Source organism: Sinohyriopsis cumingii, chromosome 19 (assembly GCF_028554795.1).
Source record: "Sinohyriopsis cumingii isolate HCF-2022 chromosome 19, ASM2855479v2, whole genome shotgun sequence".
Taxonomy (NCBI): domain Eukaryota; kingdom Metazoa; phylum Mollusca; class Bivalvia; order Unionida; family Unionidae; genus Sinohyriopsis; species Sinohyriopsis cumingii.
Window position 1 is genome coordinate 49,501,686 of NC_142979.1, and position 17,298 is coordinate 49,518,983.

Here is a 17,298-nt window from a genome sequence, read left to right on the forward strand (position 1 = left end):
AACACTCTTTTTTTAGCACAAGATAGGCTATACATGGCGGCCAGTATTAATGGTGGAGGAAGAACCCGGGAAAACCCGGGAAAGAACCACTGACCAACGAGAATCTACTGGCAAGCTTTCTCACATATCCGCACTGGCCGAGCCCGAGACTCGAACCCACGCAGACAAAGGTGAGATGGCAGTGATCCATGATGGAGAGTGCTTTAGACCACTCGGCCACTCGGGGCCCCAGTTATGTTTATGTAATATCTAAAATAAATTTGGGTCTATGCAATGTTTAGAGTTCACAGCAAAATCAGATTTTTTGGTCATTCCCCCATACTTTACAATTATGCACAATGTACCTGAAGGCAGCAACTATAGGTCAGCAAACAAACAAAAAACAGAGCTGAATTTGCATGGAAATCCTCACAAAATTCATCTTACTGATGTGCTGAACAGTATGTCTTGCCTGCAAACAACAGTGAAGCCAATACATGACAAACATGATATGTACCTGTCCAACAACAGCTTTATTACAAGCGGCACACAGTCCCTTGGTCTTGGCACTGACTCCCTGGCGGTCCAGGTTTGACTGTAAGTCTCCCAACATGGACTCTAGCTCTCCGGACTGTTGATGATGCTGCACATGGTGCTCCATGCGCTCTGACATTTGCTCCTCCATGTGCATCTGGGTGCTGGAAGATAATGGCGTCGGAGATACTCCACCTTGCGACAAGTTTCGGCTTTTGTATGGTTTGGCATAATTTGGCTCACTGCCAGGTGATGGAGAGCGAGCAAGTTGACTGCTTGCTGAGGATGGTGTCCCGCCTCTGGGTGCATTGCCTGTCATCTGATATAGAGCAAAAAGATACTTACAAAAATGAGTGTGCGTGATTTGGATTTTTAATATAGCTTTAACAATTTTTCAGCCATATTGCTATGATGTCTGCAGAGTGGCATTTTATAGTGTCTGTCCCACCCAGACACATTATCCTGACAGCAGGCTGACCAGTACTAACACTAACCTCTTAATGCTGAGTGCTTAGCGAGGCAGCTGTTAGTACCATTTTTATAAGTTTCTGGTATGACTTGGCCAGGGTTCGAACCCGCTACATGCAAAAAGGAGATGAATAAAAGCGGACCTGACATCACTCACCTGGTTGATATATCCCTGACAGCCAATTGCAAGGAGAGTAAGCAAATCAAAATTGAGATAGTATGATGGTTTCGGACTTGGTTTCAACTTTTTGGTAATGATGGTCATATATTTGATTGTGATCAGCATCACTTGTGCAACTTAAAAAAAGTAAATGATGATCCTATTTTCAATTGATGGGGAATAAAAACGTTCATAGCTTTTTTAATATTATCAGCGTTTCACTATGAAATAAAATACACATTTTCAATTGTTAGGAACATCAATCAAATATGGAAACAATCTATCAAGCTAGGCAGGAGGCTCAAGTGGCCTGGCTGACATCTGCCTAATAACCAAATTCAAGAGCATTAGACAAAGAAATGAGTCAAATGCATGCTGTTGAAATTTCTTCCAAAGCTCTTAATTGCATAGAAGTTCAATTTCTTTTTAGGTTTCTTTAGTTTTTGTGTCTTCATCCATATTTTATTATATTATTTATTGGGTACTGAAAGTCTGTAAAATGCCTGGGGATAATTTATGTTCATGGATGATTTCTATAAGTTAGTAAAACTCTTATCAGTGGTTCTTGGAAAGTTGTCTAAAATAGATTTCTAATTTTATTTCTTGCAGCGATATTTGCTGGCATTTGTTTCAGTCTGAAAAGTCCTCATGCCAGGATGCTTCCTATCAACTATGACAGAATTCTATTTAACAATTTTGGTGAAGTGGTTTAAAGGTTTTTCTACTTTTAATGATGGTTGTCATATCTGATGATGGATTGGCATCATTTGCATAAATCTGAAAGGTCTTCTTCCAAGATGCATTACATTAAATATGATCAAATTCTGTCCAGTGTTTTTCTGGAAAACTTGTTGGATGATTTTACATTTTTAGTAACAGCAACCATATCTGATTAGGGATTAGCATAGGCTGTATAAACCTGAAGCCAGGTTGCTGTCAAATTTGGTCAAAATATGTTGAGCACTTTTGGAGAAGTGATCTCAAGTTTTTATATTTTTAGTAACAGTGGCCATATCTGAGGGCAGATCAGCATCACTAGTACAAATTTGAAAGGTCTTCCTACCAGGCTGCATTCTAGTGTGTTCAAATCTTAATCAGTCTTTATGGAGAAGAAATGTGACTATATTTGATGGATCGGTATTGATTGTACAACTCTCAAATCCCATAATGTTAGATTACACACTGCTAAATTTAATGTAATTAGTCCAATCACTTTTTAGAACTGTAAAGCATCAGTTGTTCACAGATGCTCAACACACCACAAGCACAGGTCCTTAACATAACCTCGCTTAGCCTGAATGCCAGTTGAGACATTTTTCTGCACACAAGGTTACATTGTACAGAGGGGCAAAGGGAATTATTACTAGTATTTATATGTTCTCTTGCCCTCACAGTGTAAGAAGACGAAGTAAAAAAGAAGAGAAAACTGGGAAAAAGCAGAAATGATACAGATATTATACAAATAAAAGAAGTCAGATCTCACCTTAAACTCTGACAACGAGGCCATCAGGTCATCTAGCTCTCGCGTGGCAGTAGAGGCCACCTGGGGCTCTTTTGGAGGAACTTGTTTTGCAGTCTCCGGAAGATAAGAGTAGTTCACTATGTTGGTTGCCCTAGTGGAAAAAAATAATTAAATGTTTATATGAGCTGAAAATAGAGTAAAACATGCCAAAATAATTGCCTGCACACAATAACTATAATGGATGTCTGTGGCACATCATTTTTATTTAGGCCCAACTAGGTATCATAAGTCTGTTGGTGAAAACCATATGTTGATATGACCGTAAGAACAAGATTTTTAAAATGGCCATCATGGTAGCCATATTGAATGCAGAATCAGCATAATTTTCATTCATGACCAACTAGACACTGTAAGAAGCTTTCTGTGAAAATCCCATTGATATGACTTTCCTTTTAGGAGGCGATGTGACAAGAAGAGTTTCAAGATGGCTGCAATGACTACTGTCACTGAGAAACAGCTAAACATCACGATTATTCAGTGGAAACCCATTATCGATACGATTGTTTGTTTAGATGGAGTAGCAATAACGAGATTTTCAATATGGATGGCATGGTGATCATACTGGATGATGTATCAGCCCTCTTTTTGTGTGTGTACAAACACAATTATACAAAATCTTCTGGCTAAAACCCAATGTCACAATGACTTTCCAGCCAGAGGGAGTAGTGATAACAAGAGTTTCAAAGCTGCCATAGTGGCAGCAATACTGGATGTCAGATCAGCACTATTTTCATGCAGGACCAACTAGACATCATAAGAAGTCTTTTGTTGTAAACCCCATGTTCATCCCTTCAGAAGGAATTGCGATGACAAGGTTTTTAAAATGGCTATTGTGGCAGCTATATTTGATGACACAGTAGCACCATTTTCATTTATGAAGATCTTGACCATGAAGTTATTATGTGTGTAAAGTTTCATAGCAATTTTTTAAGCAATTCTTTACTTTAAGCAGTTTAGGAAGGGCAGCAATACCATACTTGAGCTAGCAGAGATGGATGATGGACAAGAGGCCATCAACTGATCTCTTCTGGTCAATCCCGAGGGCAGTTACAAATTGTAAGACCTTACCAAAAATAATCTCAAAAACTTTGCAATTATTTATTAGTAATTATTTACTGCATTTGTAACATTTGACAATGATACCCTTATGAAGTTTTTAAAAATGAATATGTGAGTGAAATCTGTTAAGACAAGAAATGCAAACTAAGCAAGAAAGTGATCTGAAACCAGACAAATCTTCCAGACTGATGAAGTGGAACTTTGTTCTTAGCAACATTCAGTCTGTCATTTACCTTTTCAAAAATTTAATCCAGAGTGAAAGAAAGCAATCTTGACTCTGTTTACTTTTTTCATGGTTCCCATGCTTTTCTAAATATAAATTTCCAGGTCTTTTCCAGGTAATTCCAGGTTGAAATTAATTTTTTCAAGGTTAACATATGACCATTGCTGAATGGAATTAAAGAACATTTTGGATTATAAAACATGCATTTTCCAAATCTGAAGATGTTTTTCTTTCAAGACTCACCAAAACGTGTCAGAAAAGATGATCATGTACAAAACTACAAAATGAGTCACATGAAACATCTTATTATATTCCCATAAATTGGCATTTAAAGCCATTTCAATGTACAGAATACAAATTCTAACTTTATTTTGCTGACCTGCATTATGTTGCCACGTGGAAACAACATAATGAGCATAAATTATTTTGTTTCCTTTCAAACCTTTAACTCTAAAGAATTCTAGAGCAATATATGTGCATGTTATACAAAGTAAACATGTCCTATCACAGTATGAGAAAGAAAAAAAACAATATATGCAAAGTATTAGAATCTTATCTTGCAATGAAAAAGAGTTTAACCCTGAATTTATGTGTGCCAATAAAATCTCAAACAACATTTTTCAACCAACCTAAACTAATTAAGATGATTTGGCTAAAAATTCCATCATTTAAAGACATTTACAATAGGGTTGATTTAAATTTTGACAAAAGACCTTCAAAACTGTATATTGGTGTGTAAACAAGGAATGAATTTTCTGTAACATCAACTTGTCTTTTTGTAGTTCAATAAACCAGTCCCAAAACCTTTATTGATACATGGGGTCTTATCATTTTTTAATATATAATAAAAGGGATGACAATTTCCTATTTCTCATTAGTTCTTTTTAAGATCTGAAACCAGTGCTTCAAGCTACACATCACTGTGTAATAGTTTTGCACCAGCTTAGAGATTCAAAATTTTTCTAATCCAGGTTTCCTCAGAATATTTCAACCCCATTTTTCACATTTGGACAGTTAGGATGGAGTGTGGGTTCTGAGCAATAACAAACAATACTGTTGGGCACGTCTACATACTTAAGGTTTCCTTCTCCAATACTGAGGCAAAACACATACTGAATTCGACCGATTGATGAAAATAAAATACTGCAATGGTTACCATTTGAAAAGAGGCAATTGTCACCAGAATATTTTGTTCAAAATGATATTAATTTTGGACACAGGTTACACAAACCTCGTGTTTTCCTAACTTGTGATATGTCAGCCTATTCTGAGCACAGTGTTGAAAAGATGTAATATTTATTAATCATACAATAGAAATGAAATGCATTACTTTGGACTGTTTCTGTCAGCATTTCAGTCAAGCAATTAGGTCAGGTTTATAGCTAGTTTTACAAAATTCACTGTAATAATGCCAATAAAAAGCAGGACATATTAAGTAAACAAAACCAATCTTGTAAAAAAGTTTGTGAAGTTCAACATTTTATTAAAAAAATAATCTATAATGTGGAAGAGAAAAAACAATGAATAAGATGTAATGTGTTTACAACGTCTTGCTGATGGGGAAAAATTACTAAAGAATTTAGAAACAGACTATACGCTGGTGAATTTCTTGAGAATTTATATTGTAGCAGCAAGTTGACACGTTGGGAAGCAGATGATTTTGTACGTGTGGGACAACTTGCAAAAATGGAAACTTAGATTAAAATGTAGTATTGTTTTAAGGTATACATTTCTATCGTTTGTATAATGTACTTATTTGTATGATCCTAAAAGATACATAGTAAATCGGATTTTCTGGGTTACCAGTTCAAGAAGGTCATGGAGTGGATCTTTATGTTGACATTTAGAAATCACATTTTCATATGCATTTCTAGTCGAAATGCTGGATATTTTTGTACACTTTATGAATATCACTTTTCTATATTAAATTGCGATCATTTTTCTTGATACAAAATTGATTTTTGACCCAAAATAACAAGTGATCCAATGTTTATAGAAATGACATAATTGCTGTGCAGAATTACCCGGTGCACAGAATTGGCCAACATGATGGTATAAAAAAATGTGGAATCTGCCAGCTGTCCTAGCAAATTTAAACTATGTTATATTGACTTATACCTGCATGAATCGATAAGAAAATTGTTTATTTTCCCAAAATGGCAAGTATTATAATCATTATGTCTTTAATCCACTGACAGCCTAAATGAAATTTGGCACAGATGAAACCTGACCCTATATTCACCATTTGTGTTAATAGTCACATGACTTCGCAACTCTCAAACAACAACATTGGAAGTCCAGTAGTCTTGTGATATCATCAACAAACTCCTTTTTAAATGTCGTTGTAAAAAATTTGAATTATATTAAATGAAAGTCTGACACCTTTTGTTTGTTGTTGTTGTTGTAGGGTTTAATGCTATTTTTCAGCAGAAGAGAGGCTATATATGGCAGCCAGTATTTATGGTGAAGGAAGAACTCGGAAAAACCCCGGAAAAACCACTGACACGCGAGAAGCTACTGGCAAGCTTTCCCACGTAACTACATTGGCCGAATCCAAGACTCGAACTCACGCAGACAGAGGTGAGATGGCAGTGGTCCATAATGGTGAGCGCTTTAGACCACTCGGGGCCCCCTGACACCTTTTGGAAAAACCAGAAAGAACATATACTTCTCAATGCATTTATTTTGAGAACAACTACAGGAAACTCTGATCAAATCAAGCACAGTAGTCTGGTTCCATGATTCGATGCTCCTGGAGTAAGAGAGCACATGTCAATGTGATAGTCATGTGATACAACACAACTCTGGAAGTTGGTCTCGGAATAAATATAGATAATTTTGTGCTCTTTTGTTTTCATATTTTTATTACAACCAGTATACGACTTTTATTTAATATTTTTTTCAACAATATTTGAAAATGACAGTTGTGAGATTTTGTGTGCTCGTGCGACTTGCAATCAAAATCGCTAGTACCAGCTCAAATTTCATCAACGCATTAGTTTTATTGTCTTTCAGCAGATTAAAGACATAACGATTTTAATACTTGCCATTTCCGAGAAAATAATTAATTCTCATATTGACTTCATGTAGGTATAACTTGATTTAACATTGTTTAAGTTTGCTAGCCCATCCGCAAAGCGGCTATGCTTTAACGTCACCATGTTGGCCTCTTGTGATGCTAGAGTGGTTTTCATACCTTCCCAATAAATAAATAAAATATGGATATCGAACTGTCTGTGAAACAAAAAGTCTACTAGACAAATCTAATCCACTGAGCGTTTGGATTGTCTCAACAAATATATTGATGGCATGCACCCAAATGATCCATACTCCAACCTCCTAATATTCTGGTTAGAACTTGATAAATTTAACTCACAATTAGTTCAGTTACGACTCAATTACATAATTGTTTCAGGCATCATGTTGTGAGGAAAATTCCTGGGGTTTTCCAGACTTTTGTAAATATTTGCAAAACTCAAGGACTTTTCACGGTCAGGAAAAAAATTATCATTTCTCCGAAATTTTTCCCAACTTCCTGGTAGCATGGGAACCCTGTTTTTTCTCATGCTGAGAGACTGTGGTTGCACCTCTGACTTAATGCTCAACATGTCTGCAAATGATTGGGAAAATACCTGTCAGATGAAGACCCACCAGCCAAAATCTTTATATAATAGTCAACATCATACTTACATGGGATATCCCCCTTGGTCCCCAGCATTTGAAGGCGGTGGAGGCATTGAGTTGTCTTCCCTGTATGTATGTGGCATGTATGGGACTGCACATTCTAGCTGGTCCAGAAGAGAATCTACACTGGCATTGTTTAAAGCTCTGTCACGATTTGGCTTTGGAGCTACTGGAGGTGGTGCACGACCTGACCCATTTGGAATATTCTTTGCTGTTTTGACAAATAATAATAATAATAATAATAATAATAACAGAAATAGATGTTGTAATTGTCATTGATTCTGTTCAACCACTAAAACTGTAAAGGCATACTGTAAACCTACTGTAACTAGTTTGCTTGTCAATGGTTTAATGCTATTTTGCAGCACATATAGGCTACACATGGTGGCCAGTACATTTAGTGGAGAAAGAACCCAGGGAAACCCCACAAAGAACTACTGACAATCAGCAAGCTACTGGCAAACTTAATCAAATAGCCTGAGACTTGAACTCGTGCAAACTGAGGTAACATGTCAGTGATCTGTAAAGGTGAGAGACTTAGAACACTCGGCCAACTTGGGCCCCACTGTAACTCACAATTAAATGTTTGCAATCAATTATTTTGATGGCTATTTAATTCTGTTGGTACATTCCCATAAAAGGTTACACTGAAGCAAACAGTATGCAAATAAAAGGTGTAAAGTATGTGTTTGAATACAATCTAATCATTTTATTGCTCAGTCTTCCAGAGAATATTATTTTACTTATTGAAAAACATCTGAATCAGTGATAATAAAAATGACAGGCAATTAGGACCTGAAGTAAGTTTTACCATGTATCAACATCCTGCATGTGCATTAACATTGAAAGATAATGTTGCATGTGCATTAACACATTAACCCCTAGCGACGACTTTACGGGGCAGGAGGTGGCCTACTGCTGAGATCTGTAGCATCATGGTCATGCATGATACACTAAAGTGGGTGGTATCATAGAAAGGTAGGCAGATGTAGCTCTACAATGATACCAAACAATCTAGAATATCTAGTTGCACTACAAAATACAGATAGAAAAACCTCATTTTTTGGACCCAACTTTTTAAAACCCAAAATTTGATTTTGTGTCGGGATTTTAGACTTTTTGGTCTCAGATCTAAGTCAAATTGGTATGAACTGCAAACAGGCAAATGAGCCTTTGTAAAAAGTAGGATAAGATGGGCATTTACAGTCTCCATAAAAAAAATAATGGCTCCGTTTAGCAAAAAACACTAAAAACTTTTACTTATCTGCTCATGCACGAGTCAAATAGCCAAACAAAAAAATGATGTTTCTAACACAACTAGGCAGTATGTTATTGAAAGATGACCGGGGATTTGGTGTTTTCGAGTCTATTCAGAAATAGCTTTCAAAATGTGGTTCCTACTTGATTTTCAGGCAAAAATGACAAAAAGCTCCAGGGGTTAATGTGTCAACAGCGAAACACAATGTTGCATGTGCACTAACATTGAAACATAATGTTGCATGTGCACTAACACTGAAACATAATGTTGCATCTGCAATAACACTGAAACATAATGCTGCATGTGCATTAACACTGAAACAATGTTGCATGTGCATTAACACTGAAACATAATGCTGCATGTGCATTAACACTGAAACATAATGCTGCATGTGCATTAACACTGAAACATAATGCAGCATGTGCATTAACACTGAAACATAATGCAGCATGTGCATTAACACTGAAACATAATGCAGCATGTGCATTAACACTGAAACATAATGCTGCATGTGCATTAACACTGAAACATAATGCTGCATGTGCATTAACACTGAAACAATGTTGCATGTGCATTAACACTGAAACATAATGCTGCATGTGCATTAACACTGAAACATAATGCTGCATGTGCATTAACACTGAAACATAATGCAGCATGTGCATTAACACTGAAACATAATGCAGCATGTGCATTAACACTGAAACATAATGCAGCATGTGCATTAACACTGAAACATAATGCTGCATGTGCATTAACACTGAAACATAATGCTGCATGTGCATTAACACTGAAACATAATGCTGCATGTGCACTAACACTGAAGCATAATGCTGCATGTGAATTAACATTGAAACATAATGCAGCATGTGCATTAACACTGAAACATAATGCTGCATGTGCATTAACACTGAAACATAATGCAGCATGTGCTTTAACACTGAAACATAATGCTGCATGTGAATTAACACTGAAACATAATGCTGCATGTGCAATAACACTGAAACATAATGCTGCATGTGCATTAACACTGAAACATAATGCTGCATGTGCATTAACACTGAAACAATGCTGCATGTGCATTAACACTGAATCATAATGCAGCATGTGCATTAACACTGAAACATAATGCTGCATGTGAATTAACATTGAAACATAATGCAGCATGTGCATTAACACTGAAACATAATGCTGCATGTGCATTAACACTGAAACATAATGCTGCATGTGCTTTAACACTGAAACATAATGCTGCATGTGCTTTAACAATGATACATAATGCTGCATGTGCTTTAACACTGAAACATAATGCTGCATGTGCATTAACACTGAAACATAATGCTGCATGTGCAATAACACTGAAACATAATGCTGCATATGCTTTAACACCGAAACATAATGCTGCATGTGCATTAACACTGAAACATAATGCTGCATGTGCTTTAACACTGAAACATAATGCTGCATGTGCTTTAACACTGAAACACAATTCAGCATGTGCATTAACACCGAAACATAATGCTGCATGTGCATTAACACTGAAACATAATGCTGCATGTACTTTAACACTGAAACATAATGCTGCATGTGCTTTAACACTTAAACATAATGCTGCATGTGCTTTAACACTGAAACACAATGCAGCATGTGCATTAACACTGAAACATAATGCAGCATGTGCATTAACACTGAAACATAATACAGATTCTGAGCAAGGAGCGAATTCAACCTGACATTCAAACTGATATGCATTACTCACATGCGCATGCAACAGCAATGTAGGAGTTGTCTCTTTGCCAAATCTTATCAAGCGTATCCATCATAAGCAAATACAAAAAAATGGTAAATTTTCGCAAACTTGAATTACACTGGTAGACCACTGGAGTTAAATCCATCAACATGTTTTTAACTGGATACTCTCCAGACCATAATTTAAATGTTAGGATAGCAAGTCATTCCATGTTGTTATAATATTTGTAGTTACATGCTCCTGAACACTTCATCCAGATGGAGAAATAAGAAATTGATGGGGAAAAAATTGCCAAGACAAAAACAGGAAGTTTTTGTGAACATAAACAAGTGATCCTGAAAATATCAATGCTATTTTTGAAGAAAAAGCAAAATCATTGAATTTTTGTGCCTCCATCCCCATGGTAACACATATCTAGGTGGCAAAAATACACAATAATGAAAAGTGATGGTAACTTTTGTCACACACCTTAAAAATAACTGGGCATGGAAATTAAAATCAACATTTACATAGCCTTATCTAAAAAATATCAGAGTAAGAATGCAGAAAAGAAAGCTTTGAAAAAAATTATCAGTCTCCTTGACCTTCGAAGATAAAAAGAACTGTAGTTCATGAGTTAACATCAAACTTAAAAGCCTAAGTATACCATGGTCCATCCCTCATTATCTCAAACAACTTGTATTACATAAAGAAGAATCAAACAAAACCTTAAAATATTGACCTGGGACCTTGATCTTGAGCACAATACTCCAGATGTGGAATGCATTACATCTTCTAGCGATAATATATAAGCAAAATTAAAGTGATTTACCTTAAACATATCTCAAGTTATACAGCACAAGGGAAAGGTCATTGAAACCTAAAATACTGAACTGACATTGATCTTGAAGACAGGACCATGGTGGTATACAACACACCTTTTAGTGATGATATATCATTATAATTAAAGAGTGGAAAGGAACGTGTGATGGAAAATAGTGAACTTTGAGCATAAAGATAAATGTACTGAACAAAAAGACTTTGACTATGATGATAAGAAACCTAACTGGCATTGAACTGTTCCATGAAAACTAAGTTTGCATTACATATGAACATAAATATAAATTGAGTTTCATTGCTGTGTGCTGAATTATCCTAAGTGTATGTTTTGGGATTTATTCAAAATTTTCTAGAAAGTCAGACCTATATCACAGTGCCATGCCATCAGATGAAATATAGTGTATTATGTTAAACACTTTATAGCTGAACAGATAAACTAAATATAATTGTATGCTGAACACAATAAACAATGATTAACATTCCAGTTTTTCTAACCTAGTACTATTATTCCTGTCGTAACCTGATTCCCATTTGAATGTGGTTATTCTTATATACAACTGATTTAATTTATATCTGATTTAATTTAATTGTTTGTTTGCTAGTTTTTTTAAATATTTTATTCCATTACATGTTATTGTCATGTACTTTTATTTCCTGGATTTGACAATGTCCAGAAATTTAATTCAGTAGTACACAACTAATAATAGAAACATTTTATCTAATGCTGACTTAGTTCCTGATTTTGATTCAGAACCAGTAAGAGTTGTGCTAACAACTTTTTTTAATTTATTTTTTATTCTTTCTCAGATTAAGATTCATAAAATGAAATTGAGGCCATACTTGGAGTATGTGACAAATAACATGTATCAATTAGGTTTTTACAGAGGATTGACCCACATCCAGGCATCCGTTTTGCATTATATAATTCTTGGACAAAGACATTTATAGAAATTTACAAAGAATTCAAAAACTGGAATATTGTTTTCTGTGATTCAACAAAGAACTTTTGACACATCAGTACGACGCTGACCACAGCATATGTCATTGCCTTCGATTTTGGAGTTCATCGGGATTCAAACTCAGTTTCATTAGTACTTTTTATTACCAGGATTTCTATTTTTTAATTCTTGGATTATTTTTGGATTTGATTTGTAGAACCCTAAGTTCTTTTTCCCATTTTTACCTTGTTTTTCAAGGGAAATAAATTATTTGTTAAATTTTACAAAGAATTTTGTTTCACTTTTTTCTTGTACATTTTGTAAGAGCCTAAACACGTAACATTATTATAATTATAATTTTGTTCAGCCATTCTTATGAATGAAAAAGTTAACTTTTAATGAAGTCAGTTCTTAAACCTGCATGCATAATGTATATCAATGTATTTGCAATGTATATCAATGTATTTGCACCTTAATGTATCTCATGTATAGCATATACCCCATGTAAAACAGAAAATAATTGTTCAGAGAAAGTTTATGCCTTCAAGATAGAAGTGTGTTGGGAAGAATCAAAAGGACAAAAATTCCTTTTCAAGTAGGAATTTTTTTTCCATTTTGGATGATCTTGCAGCTTCACAAATGAACTTTGTCTGACTTGTGCTCTGGATGCCACTGATTGTCTAATTAGTGCTCCTCTGCCAGTGACCATTTTCCAGTGCTCCTGACACCACTGAACTTTGATTGCTGCTCCTGATGCCCTACACTCTGCTGATTACTCCAAACAAACTGCACAGACCCATATCAGCCGGTGAATTATGCAATGGCATATCTGGATCTTTGCAGTTTGCAGTCAGACTCAACTTACAAGCAAGCACAGACAGTAGTTAGTTTTCTGCAATTTTTTTTTGTGTTTGTATTTATATTTGACTGAAAACACAACTTTGCATAAACCTTAACTTTCTAAATTTTTCTGCACCAATTTATTAAGTAATGGTTGTGAAATTCACAATACGATGGCGCTTACAGTAGTAATTACCCATTTTGGTTATTTCATTTTAACCTGCAAAGTCTGAATTTTCTCTGATTTCAACAACTGTTGGAAAAAGTTTCTCAAGGTGTTAAGTTTATTGTTAGTTCTTGGTCATAATGTTTATGATACATTAAAATAATTTATTTCTGACCATTATCATTTGTATTACAGGCAAGTTTAAGATCAATAACTTTTCTAATGAAGCTTCCATCACACAATCAGCATCCCCCTGAAACTTTAACAAGACCTCCACTCAATGTTTTCCCTTCATTTGTTATTATCTGGAATTCAGTAAAGGATGGTGAAATTTGATTGTACCTACCATTACATGTAGCCAGGCCAACCCATGTCAGCTGCCAAGGCATGCCCTTGGAAAACGCACTTAGCTCACATTTCCTCAGCATGATTGATATAAGGAATAACACACATTTAAAGTTCTGTTAAAACTAACAAAAACAACCAAAATAACCCATCTCTAATGACTCTGTAGTTATTTATTTGTCCTTCAAATAAATTTGTTCTAATTCAGCCTTTATCTCCTGCAGACAGTTTAGCATGCTTTTACTGAAAAAGTCTGAGTTTACTAAATAAATGTTCTTTAATAAACATGGAAAGTGGTTTTAAAAAAGTCTACAGGCATAAGAAAATAGTTTGTTTCCATAGAAATGCTTCCAATGATCTAGAATATTGCCACAGAAACTTGATCTATTTTCATTTTATCTTTGGAAAAATAGAATCATCTATATCTGTCAAAATGTTACCCCCCCCCCTTAATACCCAACTGGAAAATTGTTTCTTGTATGGCAGATAATAATAGCACTGCCCCAGGGATTCAAGCAAGATGGTTAATTGAAACCCAGCTGCCAAGATAAAGCTGCACAAATGTATAACTTATATAACAAACATGCCATGCAATGAGTATGACAAACATATTTTTAATATCATAGTTCTGATTTTTTTTAAAAAGCAAAAATGCAAAAAACATGTACTAAGATCTGGTACATAATGCAGCAATAAATCATTGGCTTTGTTGTTCATTCATTCATCCAATAATTAGTAGTTATGTGCATTGACCCAGATTTAGCATACAGTAACTCCAGACACTTTCATCATTATAAAAAAAGAAATGTTCACATTTGCATAGGTAAAGTATACGATCAAACGAAAAGATGGCCACTGCTTACACTTAGATCACAAAGGTTGTGCTTGAGTACTACTCAGTGGAACTTGTGCTAATGCAAAATATACTTACATGGTGGGTGTTTCTTGTCAACCTCGGCCAGAAACTGAGACGAGTTTAAGTCCTGTAGCAACTGGTCAAGCTCGGACAAGTTGTTACTGATGGACATCCCTGGTGTGTAAGGCTTGACAGATGGAGGTGGAGGCTTACCAACAGGGTTGGGAGGATATACCTGAGGGTCAGATCCCTGAAATTTGCCACTGGAAGTGGAAATCTTCTCCTGTCTCACTCCTCCTGATCTCCCTTCATACACATGCTAAAATAAAATTTATTGAAATTGGTACAAGATCATTTTAACAAGAATAATACTTTTTCCAATTTATTTTTCAAACTTTAATAGATTTGTAAAGACCTAAATATCCAACTACAATTATCCAAATCATTAATTTTTATTCTCCTGAATGACAATTATTTTCTGTGACCTAGTTTATTTTGATTGCTTTAACTTACCCTAATCAAACTATTTCTGTATCAACATAATATGCATGGACAATTGATTCTAATGCACTGAGGCAGTGGTGCCACTCAGCTGGAGGAGCACTGGATGCATAATCCTAGGGCGGCAAATTTGATACTCACATAGGTCAGCCTAGGTCAGATACCCTACTGTGTCCTTAACTCCCATTTTCTTCTGCATGAGATAGCGATTAATGTGCTTAATATGTAATTAGACACCAACAACATTCAATGTACACATTGTTTTCTTTTTTCTCCTTTCTCTTTTATATGCTGTGCACAAGTTAGTGCTTAACATGTGTGTGATGGGTGTGGGTGTGGTTAAATTTATAACAAATATTCTGGATTTCATTTTTAAAAATACAGTAGAAGAAGAGGCCAAATTGAGCCTAATATCACTCACCTGGCTTACATAACTTAACAACTGATCCTTCTACTAAGCAAGCTTATGAAGTATTATAAGAACACAGACCAATTCAAACAATCTCCCAAACTTCATGTCATGTTAATTTTACCTATTTTACTAAAGTCTGATAAAAAAAAGAATTCCAAAGATCATAATTAATATGCAAAGCCTATTTCCCATAAGCAAAGTCAAGGAAGATATTCTAAAGTTAAGTTTACAACTGAAGTTTTAATTTGTGGTTTACATTAACACACATGAACTGAGATTCTATTTCACTGGTAAGTTTTTTTATGTCACTAATTTCTTTACTCTTGGTAATTAAAACTGGATTTCATAAAAAAGCATATTGTGGTATTTTGAGGGGGTAAAAGCTATATATGAAAATATAAATAACAAATCATTTTTGATAATGGTAAAGAATATATGAAATGTTAAAAAATAATGCACAATACATGTGATAACATATAAATGATAAATGTTTCTGGTACCTTAACATGGACATAGTACCAGAGCAACTGTCGAACTATATTTTACTAAACATTCAAACTTGCTGCCAAAATATCTAAGACAAAAGTCTTACAGAGACATTACAAATATTTTATAAATAATTATCTGCAAATAAATTTATAAACTTAGATATGATTTTGACAAGAAATGTTCTTACTGGAGCAAAATCAATATCAGGAGGAAAAAAGAAACACCTATACTTATTTAAACCTGCAAACACCGATACCCATTTAAACTTGCAAACACCTATACTTATTTAAACTTGTAAACACCTATACTTATTTAAACTTGCAAACACCTACACTTATTTAAACTTGCAAACACCTATACTTATTTAAACTTGCAAACACCTATACTTATTTAAGGAAATTCTGATCCTTAAGTACAACACTGCATACAGTTTAATATTGCTAGCCTGTGAATGTACATTTTCTCTAACAATATTTCCACTTTATACTTTTCCTTCAGTTATAAATTACAAAAATGTTGATTTCATTCCCTAAAGTTAGTTTGAAAACGTTTATAAATTATTTGTATAGAAATTGTGCTACTAATATTATTAATTTTTTTAAATTGGTTTTCATAAATTTTGAAATATAAGAACTCTGTAACCCAAACATGTGAGTTTCAGTATTCACCTTCCTGGGTAACTGTAGTGGTATTACAAGCAATATCAAAATTTTAAAATAAAATGATGCCTGAAAAAGAAATGAAAATATGAGACTAAGTTTTCTTTCAACCCTTATTGTTGAACATCAGTATGATTTTTGTCATGGGTCCGTAATAGTACTGCATTATATCTGGAATCATGCTATACCAAGGTGCATTATACCAGGGGAGATCGATAACAAAAACAGTCAATCAGGTGCAAGAAATCCTCATTAGTATGCATGAATCTAGGTCATTATTAAACTGGTCTTAGATCTTGATAATACATACACATGTATTAGCATCTATTCCAAGTTTAATCAAAATGGCCTCAAGGGTAGTAACAAGCGCAACCAATCTGATGCAAGATCACCTCATTAATTGTATAGATCTCGCTCATATTTGAACATATTTGAAATACTGCTGGTATTAACTTATATTCCAAGTTTGATCAAAATCAGATAAAAAATATGGCCTCCAGAGTGATGGGAGGCAAATGTTGACAACCAGACAAGAAACAGATGACCATATCTGGGCTGTGTCTAGATATTTACTTATTTGGGTCATGTGCCCCATTACCTCTAGGAAGTGAGGTAGGAGGCTCAATGTTAATTATG

At 34.8% G+C, this 17,298-nt stretch overlaps 1 protein-coding gene across 3 annotated transcripts in view; it reads right to left on the bottom strand.

The window, feature by feature from the left end:
• LOC149775676 (paxillin-like) overlaps positions 1-17,298 on the bottom strand; it is an 84,562-nt gene that overhangs the window by 12,324 nt on the left and 54,940 nt on the right. For all 3 annotated transcript variants that reach the window (XM_089943002.1, XM_089943001.1, XM_089943003.1), the window contains 4 exons: positions 14,677-14,920; positions 7,636-7,840; positions 2,625-2,754; positions 497-832 (listed from right to left, as the gene is read on the bottom strand). In XM_089943002.1, coding sequence (XP_089799128.1) covers positions 497-832; positions 2,625-2,754; positions 7,636-7,840; positions 14,677-14,920 — 915 coding nt within the window. The remainder of the gene's footprint in view (positions 1-496; positions 833-2,624; positions 2,755-7,635; positions 7,841-14,676; positions 14,921-17,298) is intronic.